Source organism: Elaeis guineensis, chromosome 9, assembly GCF_000442705.2.
Source record: "Elaeis guineensis isolate ETL-2024a chromosome 9, EG11, whole genome shotgun sequence".
Classification (NCBI taxonomy): domain Eukaryota; kingdom Viridiplantae; phylum Streptophyta; class Magnoliopsida; order Arecales; family Arecaceae; genus Elaeis; species Elaeis guineensis.
Genome location: NC_026001.2, coordinates 822,130 through 845,565, shown reverse-complemented (window position 1 = coordinate 845,565; position 23,436 = coordinate 822,130). Strand labels below are relative to the sequence as shown.

The 23,436-nt window shown below is 45.2% G+C and overlaps 1 protein-coding gene across 2 annotated transcripts; it reads left to right on the top strand.

Moving 5' to 3' along the window:
- The first annotated feature begins 1,205 nt into the window (after positions 1–1,205).
- Positions 1,206–10,753, top strand: LOC105059160 (peptidyl-prolyl cis-trans isomerase CYP21-4). Of its 2 annotated transcripts, none has more exons than XM_010942385.3 (8): positions 1,206–1,398; positions 5,074–5,267; positions 5,458–5,497; positions 5,715–5,774; positions 6,983–7,068; positions 7,519–7,656; positions 7,838–7,988; positions 10,229–10,753. In XM_010942385.3, the coding sequence occupies exons 2-8, from the start codon at positions 5,116–5,118 to the stop codon at positions 10,313–10,315; spliced, it is 714 nt and encodes a 237-aa protein (XP_010940687.2). In that variant the 5' UTR covers positions 1,206–1,398; positions 5,074–5,115; the 3' UTR covers positions 10,316–10,753. The 2 variants fall into 2 exon arrangements, with proteins under 2 accessions (XP_010940687.2, XP_010940696.2); XM_010942394.4 differs by having other exon boundaries at positions 1,212–1,398; positions 5,077–5,267; positions 10,229–10,602.
- The last annotated feature ends 12,683 nt before the right edge of the window (positions 10,754–23,436 follow it).

Genomic DNA, 23,436 nt, shown 5'->3' with positions numbered 1-23,436 from the left:
CGAGCAACGAAGTGATCTTATAGACTTTGTATGATCTCTAGAGTTTTACTTTAGGGTTCATACAGCCGTATTATGTAGTTGGTCTGGATACTGAGTTAGGGGTATGACACATTCGTCATCTCCATTTATTGGGTTGTCCTAGCTGGTTTTAAACAAAAGAGAGCTTAATGACTGATTTTTTTTTTTTGCCTAATTAGTATCATTTCATTTTTAATTTTACACATATCTATACAAACTTATTGTATATTTATATTTATATTACTTCTCATGCGGTTATATTTTGGCCGCACATCTGTATGTATCTATATTTATATATATGTTTATGATTATATACATATTGACAAATAAGTGTATGCTGCGTTAGAATTTGAGATATTTTTTTTATGAAAAATTAGAGTTGATATTAAAGGTCTGCTCAACAAAAACTAAATGTTATAGTCTGGTTAATGAGTTCCGCTATTAATTTACTATTACCAAAAAAAATTTAATTGAATCAATTTTTTTTATTTATCAGGATGCGGCATATATTGGGCCCATGATTTTTATCTACGACCCACTGGGTGACACTGTGGCATAAGCGAGACAATATATGAGGAAAAAGTTTTTTGCACCACACGTGATGCAGTAAAAATACATCATTTTATTTTATTAGTCCAAATAGTCATCACTTTCCAACGTACATTTAATATTTACAGTTTTACTTTTTGATTTAAAATTTTGAATGATAAAAATATTTTTTTAAAAAAAAAATTATGACATTCTGTGATAATATTGTGATATCCTACGATTATATTATAATTTTATTTACAACAGCAAATCATAATTTGACCGTACAATATTATAAGAATGAAAGAAATATTTTTATCATTTAAAAATTTTATAAATTTAAAATAATAAAAATATATTTTTTTATAATTTTTAAAATAAAATTATGATTTGACGAAAGTTATAATTCTACCGTAGAATGTTATAATTTTTATAAAAAAATATTTTTATTATTTAATATTAATAAAAATAAAATTATAAAAATTAAATATATATTTAAAAAAAATACCGGCGTGCCTAACAAAATGAGGCGGTGTATTTTTTTTTGACGCGGTGCACAAAGAATTACTCAGATGAGATGAGAAATTTCTATGCGCGCACCAGCCCAGACCGGTCCACAACGACATGGATATATACTAAATTAAATCAATAGAATAACAGACCGCAACCCTGATAGGCAGGCCGTGTCCACCTTCTACCCTCCGCCTCCCCCTCCTCCTCCTCCTCTCCCTACCCCGACGCGTCGTCGAAGCAGCGGTGGTCTCTCAAGGCTCTCCCCCTGCATCCGACGGCGAAAAAGGCGGCTGGCGAGCCCATCTCCGGTCACCTCCAGCAGAGGAGGCTATCCTCACCGTAAGTCTCGCCTCCGTTTCTCTTCTTCCTTCGCCCCGTAGCAGCACCCCGCGCAAGGCATAAGTTCTCTTCTTCTTCTTCTTTCCCAAGAAAAGGGAAAAAAAGAAAACCCTCTCCCAGCCCCCCTGCCCTAACCTTCCTCCTCCTCCTCTCGGGTTGGCGTGCTCCGATGCCTCTGATTTGCAGTTGACAATTACTTCTTTGACTTATTCTTTTTTTCCCCTTCTTGCTTTCCTGCATCCGTGTGCTTGATCGATGTCGTATTCTCTTGATTTCTGAGTTGACGTTACGTATGCTTCCTCGGAACTACGGACTTTCGTTCGAACGTTACCGTATCTGTTGGATCTGCATGTCCGCTCTTCCAATCGAGAAAAATTTTGCGCACATCTCCGTAGCGAGAGATGTTAAAAGTTTGATGGATAACCTTTCAAAATTTTACTTTTATTAACCTCTGTTGCCATGGATGATAGACCTGTTATAGTGTTATTATCAAATTATTCTGACCCTTCGAATATGCCTTCTGTTTCCTCTAGTGAAGGGGTGCATCTCCAGTCGCGCTTCAGACACATATAGCTTAAGTGTTGTTGCATAGTTATGTTTACCTGATTTCTATATCCACAGTCATGGGCGCAATATAAATGAATTGAATTGGGACCTTTTTTTAAGCTTCTCTTTGGATCCACGACCCTTCTTTTCGAGAAAAAATGGTTAAATCGATGATATATTTGTTAGATATGTTTCATCAAAAAAATAATTATTAGATATCACCGTATTAATGTTTTATATTCGCCGTGATAGAAATTTTCATGTTGGAATGGGATCATGAATAGGTGTATCGACATCAATATGACCTCTACATATAACATGACGTTTTTTACGCTGATTTATCAGATGTTGAACCACCTTACTTTGCACAAATCAAACAACACTTGCAGATCAGAATCATCGATAACAGACATTGACGTAGTTTACACAATGACACATGCACTCATGAGTCTCAGAGAGATGGCTTAAAAAATTTCTGATTTTGCCATTAAATGTCACATGAGATGGTATTCATGTTGATTTCTCATCTATTAAAAATGCACTATCCTATTTCAAAGAAAATTAATAATGAACTCGAGCTGATAGAAAACTTTAATAGAGATAAAATTTGAATATTTATTATGTGGATCCCATTTGAATTTTGAATAACTGTTACTAGACAAATTAAAGTATAAAAGGGGTGGTCCAATGCATGAAACTCCACCATTGCAAGGCTTGGGGAAGGTCAGATGTACACAGCCATACCTTCGCATGTAGAGAGGTTGTTTTATATTTCAAACCCGTGACCTCTAGGTTGTAATGGAGCGACCTCATTGTTGCCCAGGGCTTACCCTCTAAAAGAAAATATTCTTATGCTTGTACTTTTATGCTTGCATTACAGGTGGTTTGAGATACTTTGTCATGTCCTGTTGAACTTTCAGAGAACCAAGTTCAAAACACAATTGAAAAAGAGCTTATATTCATTATCAAGTTTATCATAATCATGCCTCATTCGTATTTTTTTTTTTTGGCATTAGATATGTAAGATACTCAAGAATTATATGTATATATGTGTCCAAAAACTAAAATATCTCATGACCATACATGATGCACATTGGGAGCTAGGAAAATGTCCACTTCGTTGTCCTGGTATCTTTTGTGTGTGCACACTTTATAATGCTTCTATTCTCTGTCTTGTTAATCTTAATTATTAAGTTTTTCATCCTATATCAGGTCAACTTTATGAAACCAGATGTTATCCATCACATTTTGTGGACTTATATAAAGTGACATTCAATATAAATCAACCCTCTTGGGTTGATGTCAAAATATTTTTAACAAGGCAACTCTAGGCATGTAAGGGCAAGCTAGGAGCCTACTGCAAGAGCTAGAATGCTTTTTGGTGCTGTTTGATAGGGGATGATATTTCACATCACTTCAGTGATGTGATCACCTTGTTTGATATTGCAAAATTCTATCCAGTAATGAAGGATCCAGTGATAAATTTGGTGATAGCATCACTGCACAATGCAGTGATGCTATCACCACACATACCCCATGTGATAATACATCATCGGGTACTGGTGATGTGCTGAAATTTTGGGACAAAAATATCCCTAGTCAGTAAATTGGGAAGAAATTAAAAATCCTCCTCGTCTTTTTCTATAGATGTCTATTTACTAGATGTGTTTTTTATTTTTATTGATAGATTTAATTAAATGATATAGATACCTTTTATTTGTTTATTAGATATCTATTTTATTTCTATAGGAATTGGCATGGATGGATCATGTTAAATCCTTCATGCTTTTTTTTTTCTCAATTTATTTTGATGGGCTAAATCATTTCTAATGGGTAGCCCTGATATTGATGGTTAAAATTAGCTGAGCCTAGTCAAGTTTGATTATATATAATATCGTAATATCATTTTAATAGGTTCATCAAAATAAATACCTATCATTATAAATAAATAAATAAATATTATTATTATTACTACTGCTACATGTTTTTGTGAGGAGTTATAAATGAAGAATGTTTAATCAAGTTGTAGAGTAATTATTATGTATTAATGTATAAAGCTATTTATGGTATTTTATATATTATCATTATCACTATTTGGTGATATACCAAACACAGTGAAGTTTTATTTCTAGTGATATTCCAGTGATATATCAAACACGGTGATTACATGTCACCTCAGTGTTTGCACATCACCTAAGTGTTCATATCACCTCAGTGATCACATCACTCCAGTGATTATATCACTGGTGATATACCAAACAACACTTTTGATGGTTAGGAGTTAGGACTGTACTACTGCTACTGATTAGGCAATTCCGCTGCTTATAGTTCACTAAGGCTGCATTTGTTTCAGGGCTAAAGTGGAACAAGGCCTCTACTCTGGTTATTCCACTTTAAGCCACCAAGTGCTAGAAAAATATCCTATTTATTCTAAGAGCAACAGGTTGTAAGAAGAGCTACTTTTTCACTTAACCCTGAATTCCATCCAACATGGTGTAATAGTGTATTTGGAGGGAAGTGGATTCAAAGTAAGGTAATTCATCTATTCCAGGCTTATGCCGCATCCAAATACAGCCTTAAATAAAACATGGTGCAATCATACGGATCATTATGTGCTTGTTGTTTCAAGGATCCTTGTATTGTACTGCATGAAGAGTTAATGATTACTATCTAATAATATACATACATGCTATTTTGCATGAATGCTTCTAATTTTAATTCGTTTGACAACATCAGTTTCCTGTTAATTGCTTGCACACCCACCTCTATTCTCAGAAAATAAGGGTTCATGGTACATGTCGAAAGTCTAATTTGGAGGCATGTTGTAATCTATTTTCTCTGCAAGCACCTCTAATGATAGAATCTTTAGATGATGGAGTCATTACTGCTGTCAATTCTCGATGTTGAAAATCATGAACTGCAAGAAGCTTCAAATTTAAATATTTAGATTCTATCATTAGATTCAAATTTGAAAATCTTTAGATTGTGACAAAAGAAATATTTCCTAAGCCAACGACCTTTTACGCATGAGATCGATGGATTTAAATATGCAATTGACCATTGACTGACTTTCATGACTTATTCATTGTTTTCCTTTCTTTCTTTCTTTCTTTATTTGTTTTTTTTTAGTAGAGGGAGCTGTTGGAGACTATTATTTAGCAGAAGCACCTCATGGCAAGAATCAAACCACAGGCATTGTTACAACAAAGCAAGAGGAAGAAGGGTCCAACACGAATAAGTCTGACCACTATCATTACTTGCAACCTCATTGTCATCTTGATTGTTTTATCCCTATATGCCACTTACAAGCATTGGTATCAAAGGTTAGCATCTTTATGCACCATTTATATGTATATGTTTAATGTGTATATCTTACTAAAGCTATAGTCATATTCATCATTTAGTTATAGGAATGCACAATCTGGAATCTAAATTAGCTCCAGAACATGATAACTATAAGTTGTCGTGTTGGTATGCATTTAGGTATCTAAGTTTGACTCAATTTTATTGTAGGTCAAGCTATCAAGTAGGGGTTGGCTTGCCTAATTTTGAGGTATAAACTTTTTCTCAACTTCTTTCAGTTTTGCCAATTTTTATGGAAAAGAGTAATTCATTTTACCTATAATGGCGTGCATTATAAAGTTTTTATATTTATCTTTTGAAGATATCCTTTCGATTCTCTTCTGCCATTAGATTTGCTTAAACAAGATGCAACTTCAATTTCAGTATATCATTTTTCACAATTCTTATTTTCGTCTTCATTTGTGTAGGTGGTAAAGCGCTCAAAAACCTTTGGAGAATCAAAGAAACACGATCTTCCAAGTTATGCTGTAAGTTTCTCCGCCTTTAAGGTCTTAAGTTTAATATCGAATTCTGTTCCTATAAATTTTTCAGAAGTTGATTTATAAAAATTAACTTATTGCATATTTTTGTTCAACTTATTAACAATTTGATCAAAGCAAACCATTAGTTTCATGATCAAATTTATTTCTACTGATCATCATCTAGTCAAGCCTGCAGCTTCGTCAACTATGTTATTTTGAATAATGACACTAATTCTGTGAGACAGCAGGACACTTAATTCTGTTGATTGTGATGTTCAAAATTATATGTGCTAGTTTTTAAGCAGTTAATGTATCAACTTTTAAGGAAAATTAAGTAAATGTGTCTCTGATGGATTTATCCATGCTATCATTATTTGCACCTAGCGGGCCACCTCTAAAAAAATTGGCAATTTCCTAAAATAGAAGTCATAATCTTCGTTGTTCTATAGTTGAGCGTACTGTTACCTGTCCCTTGTAAGGTTCAAAAAAATATCTTCTAGACTTTTGGTTGGACTAAAAATTAGCACTTAACATGATGCTTCTTTACTTTCATGACTTTTTGGCTGTTTTGCTTCTTATACCCTGGTTATGCTTATTGATCCAACTTGTATCCATTATACTGCCAACAATTCCTTCTTTTGAATTATCAAAATTTCTCTTTTTAATGACGTTACATTTCTGTTAGATTGCAGCTGATTGGCAAGAGAATTTGATTTTCCATTGGTATCACTTCATCGATCATATATGTGCTATTTTTTTTGCATTTTACTTTCTTTTTCATTATTAATAATGGAATATTGCCTTGTTCCTTAATTAGTAAGACAGGAATGATTCAATAACCTCATCTGTGTAAGATTGTCAACCGAGTGTGTGTGTGTGTGTTGATATAAGAAAAATTATATGATATTTTGTGGATTTGGTGATATAATTAATAGCATGGGCAAAAGTTTTCTTGACATCAATGTATGCTACTTTGTTTCTTAACCTAATGTTTGAAACACAATGGCCCCTATGGCATCTCATATTATACTTTACTAACAATTCAACCTTTTGGAGAAGTACCGATTCAACGTTTGTCAAATTATTAGAACCAAATTCATTGTAGTTCACACTTCACTTCACAAGGTTGTAGGCCTGCATGTAATGTTGGATGTGCTTATCTAAATACCTTTTTTCAGTTGACTCATGACTAAATTGTTGTGTTGTTGCAATAGATTTTGAACACTGCCAAAGGTTCAATAACTATGGAGCTCTACAGGGATGCTTCTCCTGACATTGTGGGCAAGTTTGTTGAGTTATGGTGAGCACTTGAAAGTATTGCTGAGTATACGTGTAGATTCCTCCTACTCCTTTTTCTAATAAGTTTTTGGCTGTTGCTGATGCACCGTACCTAATTCATTCTCAAAGACATTAAATGTTCTGGAATTTATTGACTCACCTGTGACCCTATTGCAATTCAATTGATTATTTTGATTCCTGGATTCCAGCAGCTCATTATTGTCTTTGTTTTTCCTGCAAGAGATGAGGTTTTCTTGATCCCTTTTTTATTTCCCTTTAATGAACTTGAGTGACTAAACTATATTAGCCTGTGTGAACACTAATGGGGAACGTAAAATTTGCTCACAGCAAAAGTCTGCACATGATATTCTTAAACAGCACAGCATGTAAAATGCTATCAATCAGCTTAGATTGTCTTTCCCACGTCTCTTTTTGTCAAAATAATATGACTAGCCAATAATCTATGATGCAGTCAAAATGGTTATTTCAAAGGGATGCCTTTTCATCATGTGATAAAGAATTATGTAATTCAAGGAGGTGATTCTCAAAGACTTGGAACTGTGGAAGATTGGATCCTGAAAGGAAAATCCCTTGGTCAACTTCCTATAAGGTTTGCTAGCTTGCTATTATGGTGCTGGATAGTATTTTTTCTGTGAAATTCCATATTCTCTTGCAATTCATAAATAGGTTTTGATGTGTGTATGTAATTCTGTGCTGCTTTTCTTCTTTTATTTTTTGTGGACTGTTTATGCTTTTGTTCTTATTTGAACCTTCTTATCTGATATATGCAGCCCAAAGCATGAAGCATTCATGATTGGAACTACAAGCGCTGATCCTGCTGATAAAGGATTCGAGCTCTTTATTACGACAGCACCAATTCCTGACTTAAATGACAAGCTTGCTCTCTTTGGACGGGTCGTCAAGGGAGAGGATGTCGTCCAGGTAGTGCCCTTTCCTTGCCTACTATTCTTTGGATTGATATATTTTCTCGCTTTCCCATAGAAAGACCTGCTTACTGTGTGGGGGATCTTGCGACAATTACCAAACTATTGCCAGAATATTATTGCTGACTATAGTACTATAGGGATTATGAGATGTTTTTTCTCTTTGTTTGGAAGGCACTTCATTTGTAACCATTTGTGAAATGAAAACTATTACAGATCTAGTTATCAATGCATGAGCTGGTATTCTTGAGTTGTCACATGAGCAAGATAACTGTGAATTATTTGGATAATAGTCACTGCTCAGGATTGTATTTAAGGCATCATTGCAATTTTTATCTGGGTGTCATACTAGGTGTGCATACAAGTCCGTTGCTTCTCACTTCTTTAATAATTATATTCCTCGTGTAGAGTATTATGTATAGCACAATCTAGAACAGTTATATACAAATCTTCGTACTGGTATTGCTTCTCATTATATTTTAATTTGTCTTGATGATCACAACTGTTGGAATGTGGATACTTTCTTTCACAAGCTTGCTGGTTATCTAGAGTAACTCTATGCGCTTGCTTGGTGAATAGGGCAAGCCTATACCCGACCCATAAATGACTGACTTTTGGATGGTTAACACTAAAACTAGTTATGCGATTTCTTGCTTGTGGAACTGTATAATGCTGCATATTGTCTGGATTTGGTAGTGATTAAGCTTGTGACTGTTTATGCGCATAAGTATGGATGTTGCTAGTGGTATTTTATTTTGTACCATGCTCTAGTGGTCAAGCTTTATGGTACCTCATATCTTGTGACTTTGCTAGAGCACAACTAGTGATGTACATTATCATTGAATATGACATGATCAGCTAGTATATATTGACATATAATAAGGTATCATCACTTTGTTTTCTTTCCCAGACCTTTACTAGGTGCGCTCTTCAATTATTGCAATGCAGGTTCCATGTTAATTTGTTTATCTAGTCGGATCTTGCATTCTTTTACAAGTAATGAAATCATTGTTGACTTTCCTTTTGTGCATGACATAGATGGGTGCCTTTTTTCTACATTATGGGTGTCCTGGTTGTCTTGGACTCAGTAGAAATTTCAGGATGTTTATGGCTCGGCTTGTACTGAGCTCTTCATTGGCCATGTGGATGTCTATATTAATGATATGATTAATACAGTTCTTTATTTTGGATAACAAGTAGAATTTTTATATCTATTCTATTTAGTATATATGTATCTAAAATAGAGATTTAGTTAGTGGTGAACTCTGCATTCGTCATACGGACACCCATATCAATAATGTCATTAATATAATTTTTATGTTTGGATAATAAATAGTGCTCTTATTAGCTAATACAAGAGGAAGATACACCTATAATGGAGTATTATATTATCTGTTATAGATGTCTGTTATAGATGAGTATTATATTATCTGTTTCTTTAGTAATAACCAGGTACAAGTGATAGATAATGGAGTATCTGACTATTATCAATAGTAAATATTTATCATACTTATATAATTGCACAAGTATAATTGATATTTGAAAATGTTATCAAGCTAAAGTAGATAAATATTATATTATTCTAAACTAAGGGTGCGTTTGGTTAGTCCTTAAAAAAGTATTTTTTTTGCTTTTTGATTTTTAAAAAGCAAAAATCAAAAAGCAATGTTTGGAAACACCATGAAAAGCAAAAATCAAAATAATTGCTTTATATGCAAAGCAAAAATTTTTTGCTTTCCAAAATTTACTTTTCTGCTTTTTTTACTTCTGCACATCTAAAACGCCAAACCAAAAAATAAAGAGCCCGAATCCTTCTCCCTCGTCGAGCTCTTCACCTCCCCACCTCCTTCTTCCTCTCTTCTTGAACCCTTCTCCTTCGTCGAGCTCTTCACTTGCCGTTCCTAAACGTTACTTTTTGCTTTATAGCAATATAGTTACCAAACATATTTTTCACTTTTTTGCTTTTACTCAATAGTAAAACTTAAAAAAAAAATTAAAAATATTTTTTAAAAATTAAAAATCAAAAAGTGTAACCAAATGCACCCTAATATTATTGTACTAGTTTAGATATTTGACAGAAGTTTTGCTCGGCCATCAGTAAAATTTATTGCTTTATATGCAGTATCATGCAGGTTATATGCTTGTTTAGACTAGATTTATTAACAAGTTGTTTTGGTTGTTGCAAAACAATCTTTTGTTGCTGAAATTCTTGAATATATTGTCTTTAATGCTGGTCAGGAAATTGAAGAAGTTGACACAGATGAACATTACCGGCCCAAGTCCCCTGTGGGGATCATTGACGTTACTCTAAAGCAGGAGCTTTGAACAATGCAGATCCTGTGTTTTTTCATCCACTTCTGAACTTTTCTGCACCTGCCTGAGGGTCTGCATGCGGTAATACGATGTTGCCATCTGAAGGGCCTTCACGTGTCCTTCCACGGGCTCTAGACATGGTTTCAACCGTAATGCAGTGCTTGGATTGAATTGGGCTTGTATGTAATAATGCTTTCCGTTGGTGCATGTATAAAATTAAGATAGTTGTTGGACCGCAGTTTGGCTGTTGGGTATACCTGCTGGGAAGAATATGAACTGTAACTTTGCAATCCTTCACATACTGCATGATGTTTTCGGGCGCTCATTGCGCTTTATGCAATGCTTGAGCTCGGAAAGATTGCATCGACTATTTTTGTTAAATAGAGCAGACCGTTTATCCTTTTTTTTTAAAAAAAAAAAATTAATTTTTAATGCAGCTGTTCTGTGGTACATCATCTTGATCCATGACTGTATATTGTTATCGTGACGTTCATGTGGTAAAAGACGGTGTTTGATGTCATGAATGATGGTTGCTTGGATCCGCAGCCATGATGAGTGATGCTACTTAGGTGGCTTAAGCGTATGTTCCTCTTTTAACTTGGACATCTGTCTTACCCCGTTTGCAGATCTGGCGCCTGATTGCGAGATGATCGTTCCGGAATGAGGGTGTGAACGTGGCTTTCGCTTAGTTACTTGTACATATTCTATGCAAGCATAAATCATTTATCGTTGAAAGGCATGCCAATCACATAAATTATGTGAATATATCATAAATCATTATTTATATATATATATATATATATATATATATATATATATATAATATATATATATATATATATATATATATATATAGTCTGTTGTGATATACTGATCGGTCCTCCTCACTTCGACTCACCGTCGGTCCCGTCTGATCAGCGTCCGATTTTGCTGATCGACGACTGCCGACACCGACCGATCGAGTATACGTCGGTCGGGCAGATTTTCTTCGTTCCCGACTGGTCGAACTGTGGAGTCCGATATCCGACTCTCGCAACATCTCCGACTATCCGTCGGAGGGTCTCTGAGCTTTCACCCGACGTTCCTCAGCCAGACGCCGACGTACAGTTGGGCGGTTCCCTCAAATGCCGTACGATTGCTGTGGGCCGCCACCCTGACAAAGGCGTGCGGGGTAGCCGCCTGGGATATTGTTCCACCTAAGGCATGGGTCAACCCTAGTGATTTGACAGCCCCACGGCGACTTGACAGTCCCACGGCGATCCTGACAGTCTCCGACGATTTGACAACTCTCTCATTGTCTACGTCATTAATAACGGCATCATGTCGCGCTCTGCTATAAAACGGGGAAGGCAACAGTGCTGGGGGAGATTCCTTTCGAAACCATTGAACTCTTCCTCTTTAGCTCTCTCTTTCGCTCTCTCACTCGCTGAGCTCCTTGATTCTTTTCTACTGTTGCCTAATCTCCTCTTTGACTTGACCGTCGGACGGTCCCCGCCGGAGACACCTCCGATCAGTGCGGACTTCTTTTGCGGGCGCTCGCTCCCAGCGACCAGGCGACGAGGGGATTGGCCGCAACAGGTTTGGCGCGCCAGGTAGGGGGAGCACACGACCTCCACAGAGTTTGAAGAATCCTTCCGAGATGACAAGAACCAGGGCTCAGCGGTCAAGAGCCACCGGATTGGCGAGACACTCTTCCCCTCTCCACCACTCCCCGCGGCGGAGCCTAGCTCTCTCCATCCCGTGGTGACCACGGAGGCACAGATCGCGGCGATCGTGCAGCAGATGACTGTGTTGGCGGACGCGATCAAAGGCCTTCAACCACCCGTTCGTTTGCTGCTTTCGCCGGCGGAGCAACCGGCGGCGAACCCGATGCCGTCCAGGGGCAGCTGCCGACGCCCGCGACGATCTCCGTCTCCTCCTCAGGAGCAACTATCCCCGTATTCTCATTGAGAAGGAGAGAGGCCGCCACGGCGTGACACCCACCGGTCCCAGCGCCCCTCTCCTTCCCAGCTTGAGCGAGCAAGGAAGGAGAAGCGGCTGCGGACACCCTCCGCCTCCCTCTCAGATTCATCGAGAGATTCGACTCCTGGAGTCTCTCAGCACCGACGGATGGACGACTACGAGCGTAGGTTCGAAGAAATTGACCGTCGGCTCGCCCAGCTTCAGGTGGACGGTCAGAAATCTTCGAATGATGTCGACTTCTAGACCGCCCAACCTCTCTCCCGATTCATACTCGACGAGCCGATCTCCAGTCGGTTCAAGATGCCACACGTGGAGCCTTACGACGGCTCTACCAGTTGACCACCTGGAGAGCTACAAGGCTCTCATGACGATCCAAAGGGCGACCGATGCCCTTCTTTGCATCGGCTTCCCTGCCACACTTCACAAAGCTGCCGGGCCTGGTACTCCGACCTTCGTCCAGGGAGTATTCATTCCTTTAGACAACTTGAGCACTCCTTCGTGGCCCACTTCAACATCAGCCAGAAGCCATCACGAACCTCGGACAGCCTCTTTTTCCTCAAACAGAGAGAAAATGAGACGTTCCGACACTTCGTGACGCGATTCAACGCGGCCACGCTCGAGGTCCGGGACCTCAACGAAGACATGGCCACCTCAGCCATGAAGAGGGGACTAAGGGGGTCCCGATTTACCTACTCTTTGGACAAGATCCTCCCCCGGACATACGCCGAACTGCTGGAGCGCACGTACAAGTACATGCGCACGGACGAAGGAGCTTCCGATCGGTGCCTGACTGAGGCCAAGGGCCCGAAGGAGAAGCGAAGGAAGGGTCGGGCCCCTGCCGAGCCTAGCAGGCCCCGACCGACAAACAGGTCTCACCCCAGCGGTGGAGCCCGAGGTCGCCTCGATGGTGGAGTCCGAGGCCGGTGCGTCCCAGGTATGACTCCTATACTCCTCTCTCTGCTCCTCGTGCACAGATTTTGATGAAAATCGAAGGGGAGGAATATCTGCGACGGCCTCCATCTTTGAAGGCAAAGGACCTCGATCGACGAAAGTACTGCCGGTTCCATCGGGGCCATGGCCACAACACCGAGCAGTGCATCCAACTCAAGGATGAGATCGAGGCCCTCATACGCCGAGGGTATCTCGATAAATTTCGGAGAAACCTGCCGACTCGACCCGTCACCGACCGACGACCCCAGCCGACTGAAGAAGCAACGAATAACCAGCCTACAGCCGGGGTCATCAACATGATCTCCAAACGACTGGGCCCGGGGACGACTGCTAGAGGGGAGCCGACGAAGAAGCTGCGCGAAGATGATGTAATTACTTTTACAGATGAAGATGTTCGGGGTGTCCAAACTTTTCATGACGATACTGTTGTTGTCTCGACAATAATAGCAAATTATGATGTAAGAAGGATCTTTGTAGATAATGAAAGTTCGACGAATATTTTGTTTTACTCGACCTTCTCCCGAATGCGACTGTCGGCCGACCGGCTCAAGAGAGTCTCTGCACCCCTGATAGGCTTTGCTGGAGATGCTGTCGCGGTGGAAGGGGAAGTTACATTGCCCGTGACGGCTGGAATCGAACCACGATAAAGTATAGTCATTTGACCTTTGCGATCGTCCAAGTGCCTTCGGCCTACAACGCCATACTTGGAAGGCCCGGACTAAACGCCCTCAGGGCGATAGTCTCGATGTATCATCTGCTGGTTCGGTTCCCGACCAAAAATGGAGTCGGAGAAATGCACGGGGATCAACAGCTCGCTCGTCGATGCTTCCAGATCTCTACTCAAAGTAACGAATTAAAGGGCTCCCTGACGGTCGACAAGTTGGACCAACGGGAAGGAGAAGAACGGGGTGAACCGACCGAACAGCTTGTTTCCATCCCGATAACGGGGAATCCCGAATGAGTGGTCTGGGTTGGGTCTCAATTATCTGACCTCGAGCGACGATAGCTAGTGGAGTTGTTGAAGGCCAATGCCGACGTATTCGCTTGGTCGGCAGCGGATATGTCGGATATCCCCCCAGAGATGATGACACACCGACTCAACATCGACCCAGCAATGAGGCTGGTGAGGCAGAAGAAGTGGTCTTTCGCTCCTGAAAGACAGAAGGCCATCGACCAAGAAGTGGACAAGCTACTCGAGGCGGGCTTCGTTAGAGAAACTACATACCCCGATTGGCTCGCCAACGTCGTCATGGTGAAAAAAACCAACGGGAGCTGGAGGATTTGCAACGACTATACCGACCTAAACCGTGCCTGCTCGAAGGACAGCTTTTCACTCCCGAAAATCGACCAGCTGGTAGATGCGACGTCCGACCATCGACTGCTCAACTTCATGGACGCTTTTGTCGGATACAATCAGATCCGGATGGCGTCCGAAGATGAGGAGCACACAGCCTTCATAACCGCCAAGGGCCTTTACTGCTACAGAGTAATGCCCTTCGAACTGAAGAATGTCGGAGCCACTTACCAGTGACTCGTCAATAAGGTCTTCAAAGATCAAATCGGGCGCAACATGGAGGTGTATGTGGATGATATGCTGGTAAAAAGTGCGAAAACTACAGATCATGTTCGAGATCTTGAAGAAATTTTTCGCACTCTGCGACAACACCAGATGAAGCTGAACTCGACTAAGTGCGCCTTCGGGGTGACTTCGAAGAAGTTTCTCGAGTTCCTCATTTCTCAACGAGGAATTGAAGCTAACCCTGAGAAAATAAAAGCCATCATCGACATGCGGCACCCGGACACCAAGAAGGAGGTCCAGCAGCTGAACAGAAGAATCATCGCACTCAGCCGATTCATCTCTCGGTCGGCTAAAAGATGCCTCCCGTTCTTTAAAACACTAAGACAGGTGAAGGACTTCTCTTGGTCAGATGAGTGCCGACGGGCCTTTGAGGATCTGAAAAGGTACCTGGCCTCCCCGCCACTACTTGCGAAGCTGGAAGTCGGAGAGACGCTGTACCTCTATTTGGCCACTTCTCCTGAAGCGGTTAGCTCGGTGCTCGTTCGAGAGAACGAGAGCCAAATCCATCAACCTATATTCTACACCAGCAAAGTGCTCCACGGTGCTGAAGCTCGGTACTCAAAGACGGAGAAGATGATATTCGCCCTGATCGTGTCTGCACAGTGACTTCGTCTGTATTTTCAAGCGCACGCCATCGTGGTCCTTACCGATCAGCCCCTGAGGGTGATATTGTGTCGCCCTGACACATCGGGATGATTGGCGAAATGGGCAATGAGGCTCAGTGAGTTTGACATTCAGTATCGACCGCGACCTGCGTTGAAGGCCCAGGTCCTGGCCGACTTTATTGCGGAGTGCCCGACAACCGACCAAGGATCGAAAGGCGGGAGCCCCAGAGAAGTTGCAATCTCGGAACCTGACCCCAGGTCTACCTGGGTGCTGCACATCGACGGAGCTTCCAACGCTCAAGGGAGCGGGGCCGGATTCCTGCTCACCAACTCGGAGGGGGTAGTCACTGAGTACGCCCTTCGATTCGACTTTAAAGCCTCCAACAATCAAGCCGAGTATGAGGTGCTCCTCGCTGGCTTGAGGATGGCGAAAGAGCTTGGGATCGACAGCCTCCGAGTCTTCTCCGACTCTCAGCTAATCGTGGGGCAGGTCAAGGGCGAATTCGAGGTGCGAGACCCGACTATGGCAAGATATCTCCAGAAAGTGAAAGATCTCGTGTCACGCCTCGAATATTTTAAGATCTCCCACATCCCTAGATCAGAGAACACTCGGGCCGATGCACTCTCCAGGCTTGCGACTTCAGCTCACGACGCCTTGGGTCGGACGTTCGTGGAGAATCTCCAGCAGTCAAGCATCGACAGGGCCGAGGAGGTGCTACAACTAGCGGCCGAGCCAAGCTGGATGGATCCGATCGTCCAGTACCTGATTGACGGAACTAGCCCTGAAGACCCCGCGGAGGCCAAACGGCTCTGATGGTCGGCCTTCCAATATGTGATAATGGATGGCCGACTCTACAAAAGGTCGTTCTCCCTTCCCTTGCTGAAGTGCCTGGGCCCAACCGACGCAGACTATGCACTCAGAAAAGTACACGAAGGGATCTGCGAAAATCACTTGGGAGGTAAATCTTTGGCCTACAAAGTCCTACGGCAGGGTTACTACTGGCCTACTATGAGGACGGATGCGGCTGAACTGGTTCGGAGGTATGAGCCGTGTCAGAGGTATGCCAACATACAACACCGACCAGCCAGCCAAATCACCCCTATTGTCGCCCCGTGGCCCTTCGCCTAATGGGGGATCGACATACTCGGTCCCTTCCCTCCGGCATCTGGTCAGAGAAAATTCATAGTCGTTGCAATCGACTACTTCACTAAGTGGGTGGAAGCCGAACCTTTGGTGCAAATCATCGAGCGAAAGATAGAAGACTTCGTCCAGAAGTCCATCATCTTCAGGTTCGGATTGCCGCACACCATTATCACCGATAATGGACGACAATTCGACAATCAGGACTTCAGAGATTTTTGTGCGAGGTTTCATATCACGCACCGACTGACCTCGGTCGGACATCCACAGTCCAATGGTGAGGTCGAGGTGACCAACCGGACTATTCTACATGGACTGAAGATCTGACTAAATGAAGCCAAAGGCCTATGGATCGAAGAGTTGAACTCTGTCCTGTGGGCATACCGAACGACACCCCGTGTCCTGACTGGGGAGTCGCCCTTCAACTTGACCTACGGAACAGAAGCAATGATCCCGTTGGAGATCGGGTTACCGTCGACCAGAGTCGAGCAGTACCATGAGCCAGACAACTCCAAATGTCGGAGAGCCGACTTAGACCTCTTACCCGAACTCCGATGCGAGGCACAGCTCCGAATGGCTTCCTACCGACAAAAGGTGGCCCGGTACTACAATGCTAGGGTTAAGCCGAAGCTTTTTCGATCCGGAGACCTGGTCTTAAGGAAGGCGAAAGTCTCGAAGCCCCTGGACCGGGGGAAGTTGTCCCCGAACTGAGAAGGACCCTACAAGGTAGCGGACACCTACGGGCTGAGAGATTACCGACTGGAGACCCTAGAAGGAACGGCCATCCCCCAGACTTGGAATACCGACAATCTTAGATTGTACTACCAGTGAACTTTGTATCCCCTCGTTCGGAACACAAATTCAGTTTCAAAATTTCGGAGTTCGGAATCTCGACTCTTCGACTGAGGGTCGGCGCTCGCCAGAAGTACGAGCCCCGATGCCCTGACTTGGGCCCGATGTTCCATCGGGAATCAATGGCCCGATCACCAACGACACATCAGATACTTACGAGGACCGATATATCCATAACAACGGGAGTCGCACTCCTTCTATAGTCAAACTCTCGGGCGAAGCGGCCAGCTAACTTGCCGACTTGGCCCTGGATAAGAAAGGCAAAGCGCCAATGTGACCAATGTCGCATTCGCAACTTACCGATCAGGTCATGACCGGTCGAAGAATATTCGGCTTACCACCATTTATCACACGGTGCGACGTATGTACCCGACCTAGGTCTGGGTAATGGGAACTTGACTTATCATCATTTTTCTGACTGAACACGTTGGACGCCATCCGACTAAACGCGTCGGACGCCATCCGGCTGAACGCATCGGACGACATTCGACTATCGGGTCCTACGGAATGATCCGGCCATCAAGCTATGTTCGGAGGTCGGTCGACCTTCGACTCAACGAACATGCCCGACTCACGACGGGCGTTCGACTTAAGCTCTCGACTGTCGGGTCATACGACGGTCGGGAGGCTGATCTAAAGTCGGAGCTCGTCCTGCCTTCGCCATGGTGCGCACTACCGACTATTCTGGATCGTTACCTAAGACCTTACCGAACGTCCTAACTAATACGGCGGGCTCATGACTTATGCGTTCAAAAGCATTTCGGCGAATCACACAAGAATATCCCAGAACACATAGAGACGAAAGAAGAAAAAAAGTCAAAGTTAAAAAGATTTTGATTTCATTGATGCTCGAGCTAAGTTTACAAAATTAGACCGAAGCCCGATTACAAGTATACCGAACAAAAGTGAAAACAAAGGACCGACTAATCCTCGGAGTCGGCTTCCTCCACCAGGCGAAGATTGGGGACGGTCGGCGCATCCTCTCGGGCTTCGGGAGTCGGAGCCGCCTGGCCTTCGGTAGACTGATCTGTGTCAGCCTCTACCACGGTGGTGCGATCTCCCAACAATGGGTCAGCCATCTCCTCCGCAGCTTGGGCCTCCGACTCTGGTGGCACGATGCTACTGAGGTCGAGCTCCGGACGGCTTCTCGAGCATCCTCGTACCCCACTCGGTACGAGAGGAAGTCGCTCTCCAAAAGTTCCTCCTGGTACTCCTCGGAGTCGCGGAAGTCCTCCCCCTTGCGATGTCCACGTCGGCCTGAGCGGTGGACAGGTTCTCTTCAGCCTTAGCGAGGTTCCTAGGCTTATTCGGAGCTGCTCACGTTCGGCCTTGAGCTCCTTGGTGAAGTCATCCCGCTCATGATGCAGCCGACGAACGGTGTGAGACTTCCGCTTGGCGTCGTCCGGGCTGACTGCAACTCGGTCTCCGAAGTGGCCAGAGCGCCTGTGAGTCGGGAGACCTCCTCGGTAAGGCGGGAGATCTCCCCTCAAGCCGGGCCTCCCGATCGACCGACTGTTACAGCTGGTCGACTAGTATGACCTTATCGACCTCGGCAGCCATGGCTTTATCCTTCCAGCCACGCGCATATCGCCGAATCTTCGATATCCGACCTCCAGCTCGGATATGTTATAAATCAGCTGCAAAAAATGAAGCCGACCGTCAGAAGACCGAACTTACGAAAAACGATAACGAAAACTGAAAGGAGGAAGACTTACCCGGATCATAGTCGGGTAAAAGGAGAATAGCATGTCAGATACCCACTGATTCTTCATGGCCTCGACGTCGGCCGGAAGGATGAGCGCCTGGCATAGCCTCCTGGCCAAGTCGTGGTTGGCCAGGGCCGACGTCCCTTCGGGAAACAGGGAGTCGGTCAACGCTTCTCCCCCGACCGACCTCCTGTCGTCGTCGGATGCCATCGGGCCTTACCCTGTGCAGACACCCAGGCCCTGACATCGAAAAAGGTGGGCATGCTCGAGCCCGATTGGGTCCCCCCCGAAGGTGCGGCAGCCATCGACGCGGGTTGTTCGGGCTCGCGCGCCTCTTCCCGAACCTCTTCTGCCGACTGGGCGGCCGGCATCTCTTCGACCGATTCTTCGGCCGCCCGTCCCTCGGACAAGGCTACTCCCTCGATCGATGGTTCCTCGGACTGGACTTCAGTCGGCACTGTCGGCACCGACAGTGCAATGACCGGCTGCCGGACCGACGCCCGTTCGGAAATGAACTCCGTCCCCGCCGCCGGAGCTACCTGAGGCCTCTTGGGAGGCCACGATGGTTCAACCCCTTGCGCCGACCTCTTCCGCACCGTGTATTGTCGAACGTCAGCCACTGTCAATCTCGCCCTCGGTGGCATATCTGCAACGGCGACAGAGGATCAGCACCCAGAAGAGAAAGGGAAGAAGACAGAAAAAAAAGAGGAGAAAAACGGACCTAGGTGAGGAACCAGGCTGAGACCGGCATCGTACAAGGCCTGCTCGGTGACGAGCTCCCTCTGCTTCGGCACCGAGATGTCCTTCAGACGATGGAAGTCTTCCCGATCTCCGGCCTCCACCCGACTGTTCTCGTTTGGTTGGGTTCGGGGGTCCCCCCAACGGGTAGGGAATCCCCAAGGAACGGAAGAGGAGATGAAGAAGAACTGGTTCTTCCATCCATGAATCGACGATGGAAGACCGGTGATAAAGGAGAGACCCTTCCGAGGATTGAATACCACCACCCTCGGGCTTTAGGGTGGGGTCGGAGAACAAAAAAGGCTCGAAAGAGTGAAATTCGAGGGTTGGTGGGCGAAAGCCACACAACAGGGCGAAGCTGACTATTAGCCGGACCGAGTTCGACGTAAGTTGCACCGGACATAACCCGTAATAGTCCAGCACGTTCCGGACGAACTCCGAAATCGGGAAGCAAAGACCGACCTGGAGGTCCTCGACGTAGAAGGCCACCTGACCCTCAGGTGGGCTGTTAACCCGACCATTGGCTCCAGGGGCGAACAGCTAAAATTGCTCCAGGATGCAATACTGCTCCCGGAGCCGATCAACGTTCGGCCTCGAAAGTGAAGAGACCTCCACCTCCGGGGTCGACCGAGAATCATCCGTCGGGTTCCCCGACCGACTTCCTCGAGGAGATGTTCTAGCCATTACGCCGGAACAGAGGTCAAGGAATGAAAGAGGAAGAAAGAGGAGGACTACGAGGAAGAGAGGAAGAGAGAAAAGGACAATGGGGACGGTTACCTGAGGCAAGGGACCGCTCAACCAGAGTCTCGACAGTAAGTTTGGAAAGTGAAAACCCGGATGCGAGTGACCCTGTATATATATTGCCTCCCGACGGCCAAGATGAAGGCACGACCAACGAGGATCTCCCATATCGTGACGCGTGCGATATCTGGGCCTTCCTTCGGCCCGACGGTTCGACGCACCTGCCCTCAGATCAGGCCACGTCACCTCCATCCGCTTGAGCAGACCCGCCCAATGGCCACCTGCCATGCGGCGAAAAGACCATGGCATTTTGCATTCTCAAAGAGACGCCTGACACCGACGGGATGAGACGCCTGACACCGACGGGACGAGACGTCTTATACCGATGGGACGAAACGTCTGACATCGACGGGATGAGACGCCTGACACCGATGGGACGGGACATCTGACACTCATAAGAAGCCTGACACCGGACCAACCAACGGTACGATCGTCAGGGTCAGGACTTAATGCGATGGATATCCACTCCTTTCGCCCGACGCGTCGCCCACGCAAGGACGTTGGCCAGCACGCCGTCTGACTCAGGAGTGAGGGGGTAACTGTTGGGATATACCGACCGATCCCCCTCACCCCGACTCACCATCGGTCCCGCCTGACCAGCGCCCGACTTTGCCGACCGACGACTGCCGACACCGACCGACCGAGTATACGTCGGTCGAGCAGACCCTCTCCATTCCTGACTGGCCGAACTGTGGAGCCCGATATCCGACTCTCGCAACACCCTCGACTATCCGTCGGAGGGTCCCTGGGCTTTCACCCGACGTTCCTTAGCCAGACGCCGACGTACAGTCGGACGGCTCCCCCGAATGCCGTACGACTGCTGTGGGCCGCCACCCTGACAAAGGCGTGCGGGGTAGCCACCCTGGGACATTGCCCACTTAAGGCATGGGTCAACCCTAGTGATTTGACAGCCCCACGGCGACTTGACAGCCCCACGGCGACCCTGACAGTCTCCGACAATTTGACAACTCTCTCATTGTCTGCGCCATTAATAACGGCATCATGCCGCGCTCTGCTATAAAACAGGGAAGGCAACAGTGCTGGGGGAGGTTCTTTTTGAAATCCTTGAACTCTTCCTCTCTAGCTCTCTCTCTCTCGCTCTCTCACTCGTTGAGCTCTTGATTCTTTTCTACTGTTGCCTAGTCTCCTCTCTGACTTGACCGTTGGAGAGTCTCCGTCGGAGATACCTCCGATCAGTGTGGATTTTTTTTGCAGGTGCTTGCTCCCGACGACCAGGCGACGAGAGGATTGGCCGCAACGTAGCCAAATTTCAAGCTAAATTTGTGACTGGCTCGCTTGTCTGTAACTTGCTCGAAAAACCACCAAGCCAAGGGCCGACAATCAATAATACCATATATATAATTTCTGTATCTTCGGAAGAAGAAAATTATATGGCACGCACTTCACTCGAGAGTTCAACCTTTTTCTCCAATCCCTTGTTCTACGTAATCGCGCTGCATCATATCATTCATGTCTCTAGTAATTTAATGACAGAACGTTTTTGCGACCATAATGCCGATTTGTCACCCAAATTCCTTCTTAAACAAATTTGTTAAAAGAATCACTTCCTCTTAATTATATTCTTGTAAGCATTGCTCTTTACTTACCTCTGTAGGCGGTGCTCGTCACAGAGTAACAAAGTAAATTATATATTGTTGGGTATAAAATACCCCCTGTTGGGTATAAAATACCCACAGTCGAAGTCCTCAACAGAATCAACGATTCCACCCACGATGCCGACCTCAAAGGAAGACTCCGCCCGGACTCCTACGGGAGCCGGGCTTCGTTCTCGACTCCAACGGCTACAAGACAGACTGCGTCCGGACTCCTACGGGAGTCGGACTCCGCCGACGACTTCAACAGCAAGTAGGCTCCGCCCGGACTCCTATGGGAGCCGGGCTCCGTCTTCAACGTCAACTACTGGTAAGCTGTCCGGACTCCTACGGGAGCCGATCTTCGCCTTTAACTTTGATTGCAGGAAGACTCCGCCCAGACTCCTATGGGAGCCGGGCTTCGTCCTCAACTCCAACGGCTGCAAGACAGACTGCGTCCGGACTCCTACGGGAGCCGGACTCCGCCGACAACTCCGACCTCAAGTTGACTCCGCCCGGACTCCTACGGAGCCGGGCTCCGTCCTCAACGTCAACTGCTCCGTCGGACTCCTACGGGAGCCGGGCTCCGTCCTCAACGTCAACTGCTGGTAAGCCCCGTCCGGACTCCTACAGGAGCCGGACTTTGCCTTTAACTTTGATTGCAGGAAGACTCCGCCCGGACTCCTACGGGAGCCGGGCTTCGTCCTCGACTCCAACGGCTGCAGACAGACTTCGTCAGACTCCTACGGGAGCCGGACTCCGCCGACAACTCCGACCTCAAGTTGACTCCGCCCGGACCCCTACGTGGGGTCAGACTCCGACCACAGCCGAACTTCAGCCGATAGATTTGCACTCCCCGCCACAATCACGGCCGCGATTCTGCTACACTTCCTGCGGCGGATTCCGCGCAGCTCCACCACTCCCTGACAGGCCACAGTAACGATCGCAGCACTACTCCACTCCCTACGACGGATCCCACACGGCTCCATTACTACCTGACAGGCCACGATAAACGGCCGCAATCCTGCTCCACCTCCTGCAACGGATACCACACGATTCTCTCATCCGCTGGCAAGTCACGACAACAAACGCCGCCCCACTTCACGCGGTAGACTCCACGTGGCACGCCCCAGTGATAGCCACGGGTCCATTCCACTACTCTTCGCAGCAAACTCCGCCTGACCATGGGCAGCCCACTGCCAGACG

Coding starts and splice junctions, on each gene's coding strand:
- LOC105059160 (XM_010942385.3), top strand. CDS start 5,116: ATGGCAAGAATCAAACCACAGGCATTGTTACAACAAAGCAAGAGGAAG. Junction 7,069..7,518: donor GGCAAGTTTGTTGAGTTATG/GTGAGCACTTGA, acceptor TCTATGATGCAG/TCAAAATGGTTATTTCAAAG. Junction 7,657..7,837: donor CTTGGTCAACTTCCTATAAG/GTTTGCTAGCTT, acceptor TGATATATGCAG/CCCAAAGCATGAAGCATTCA.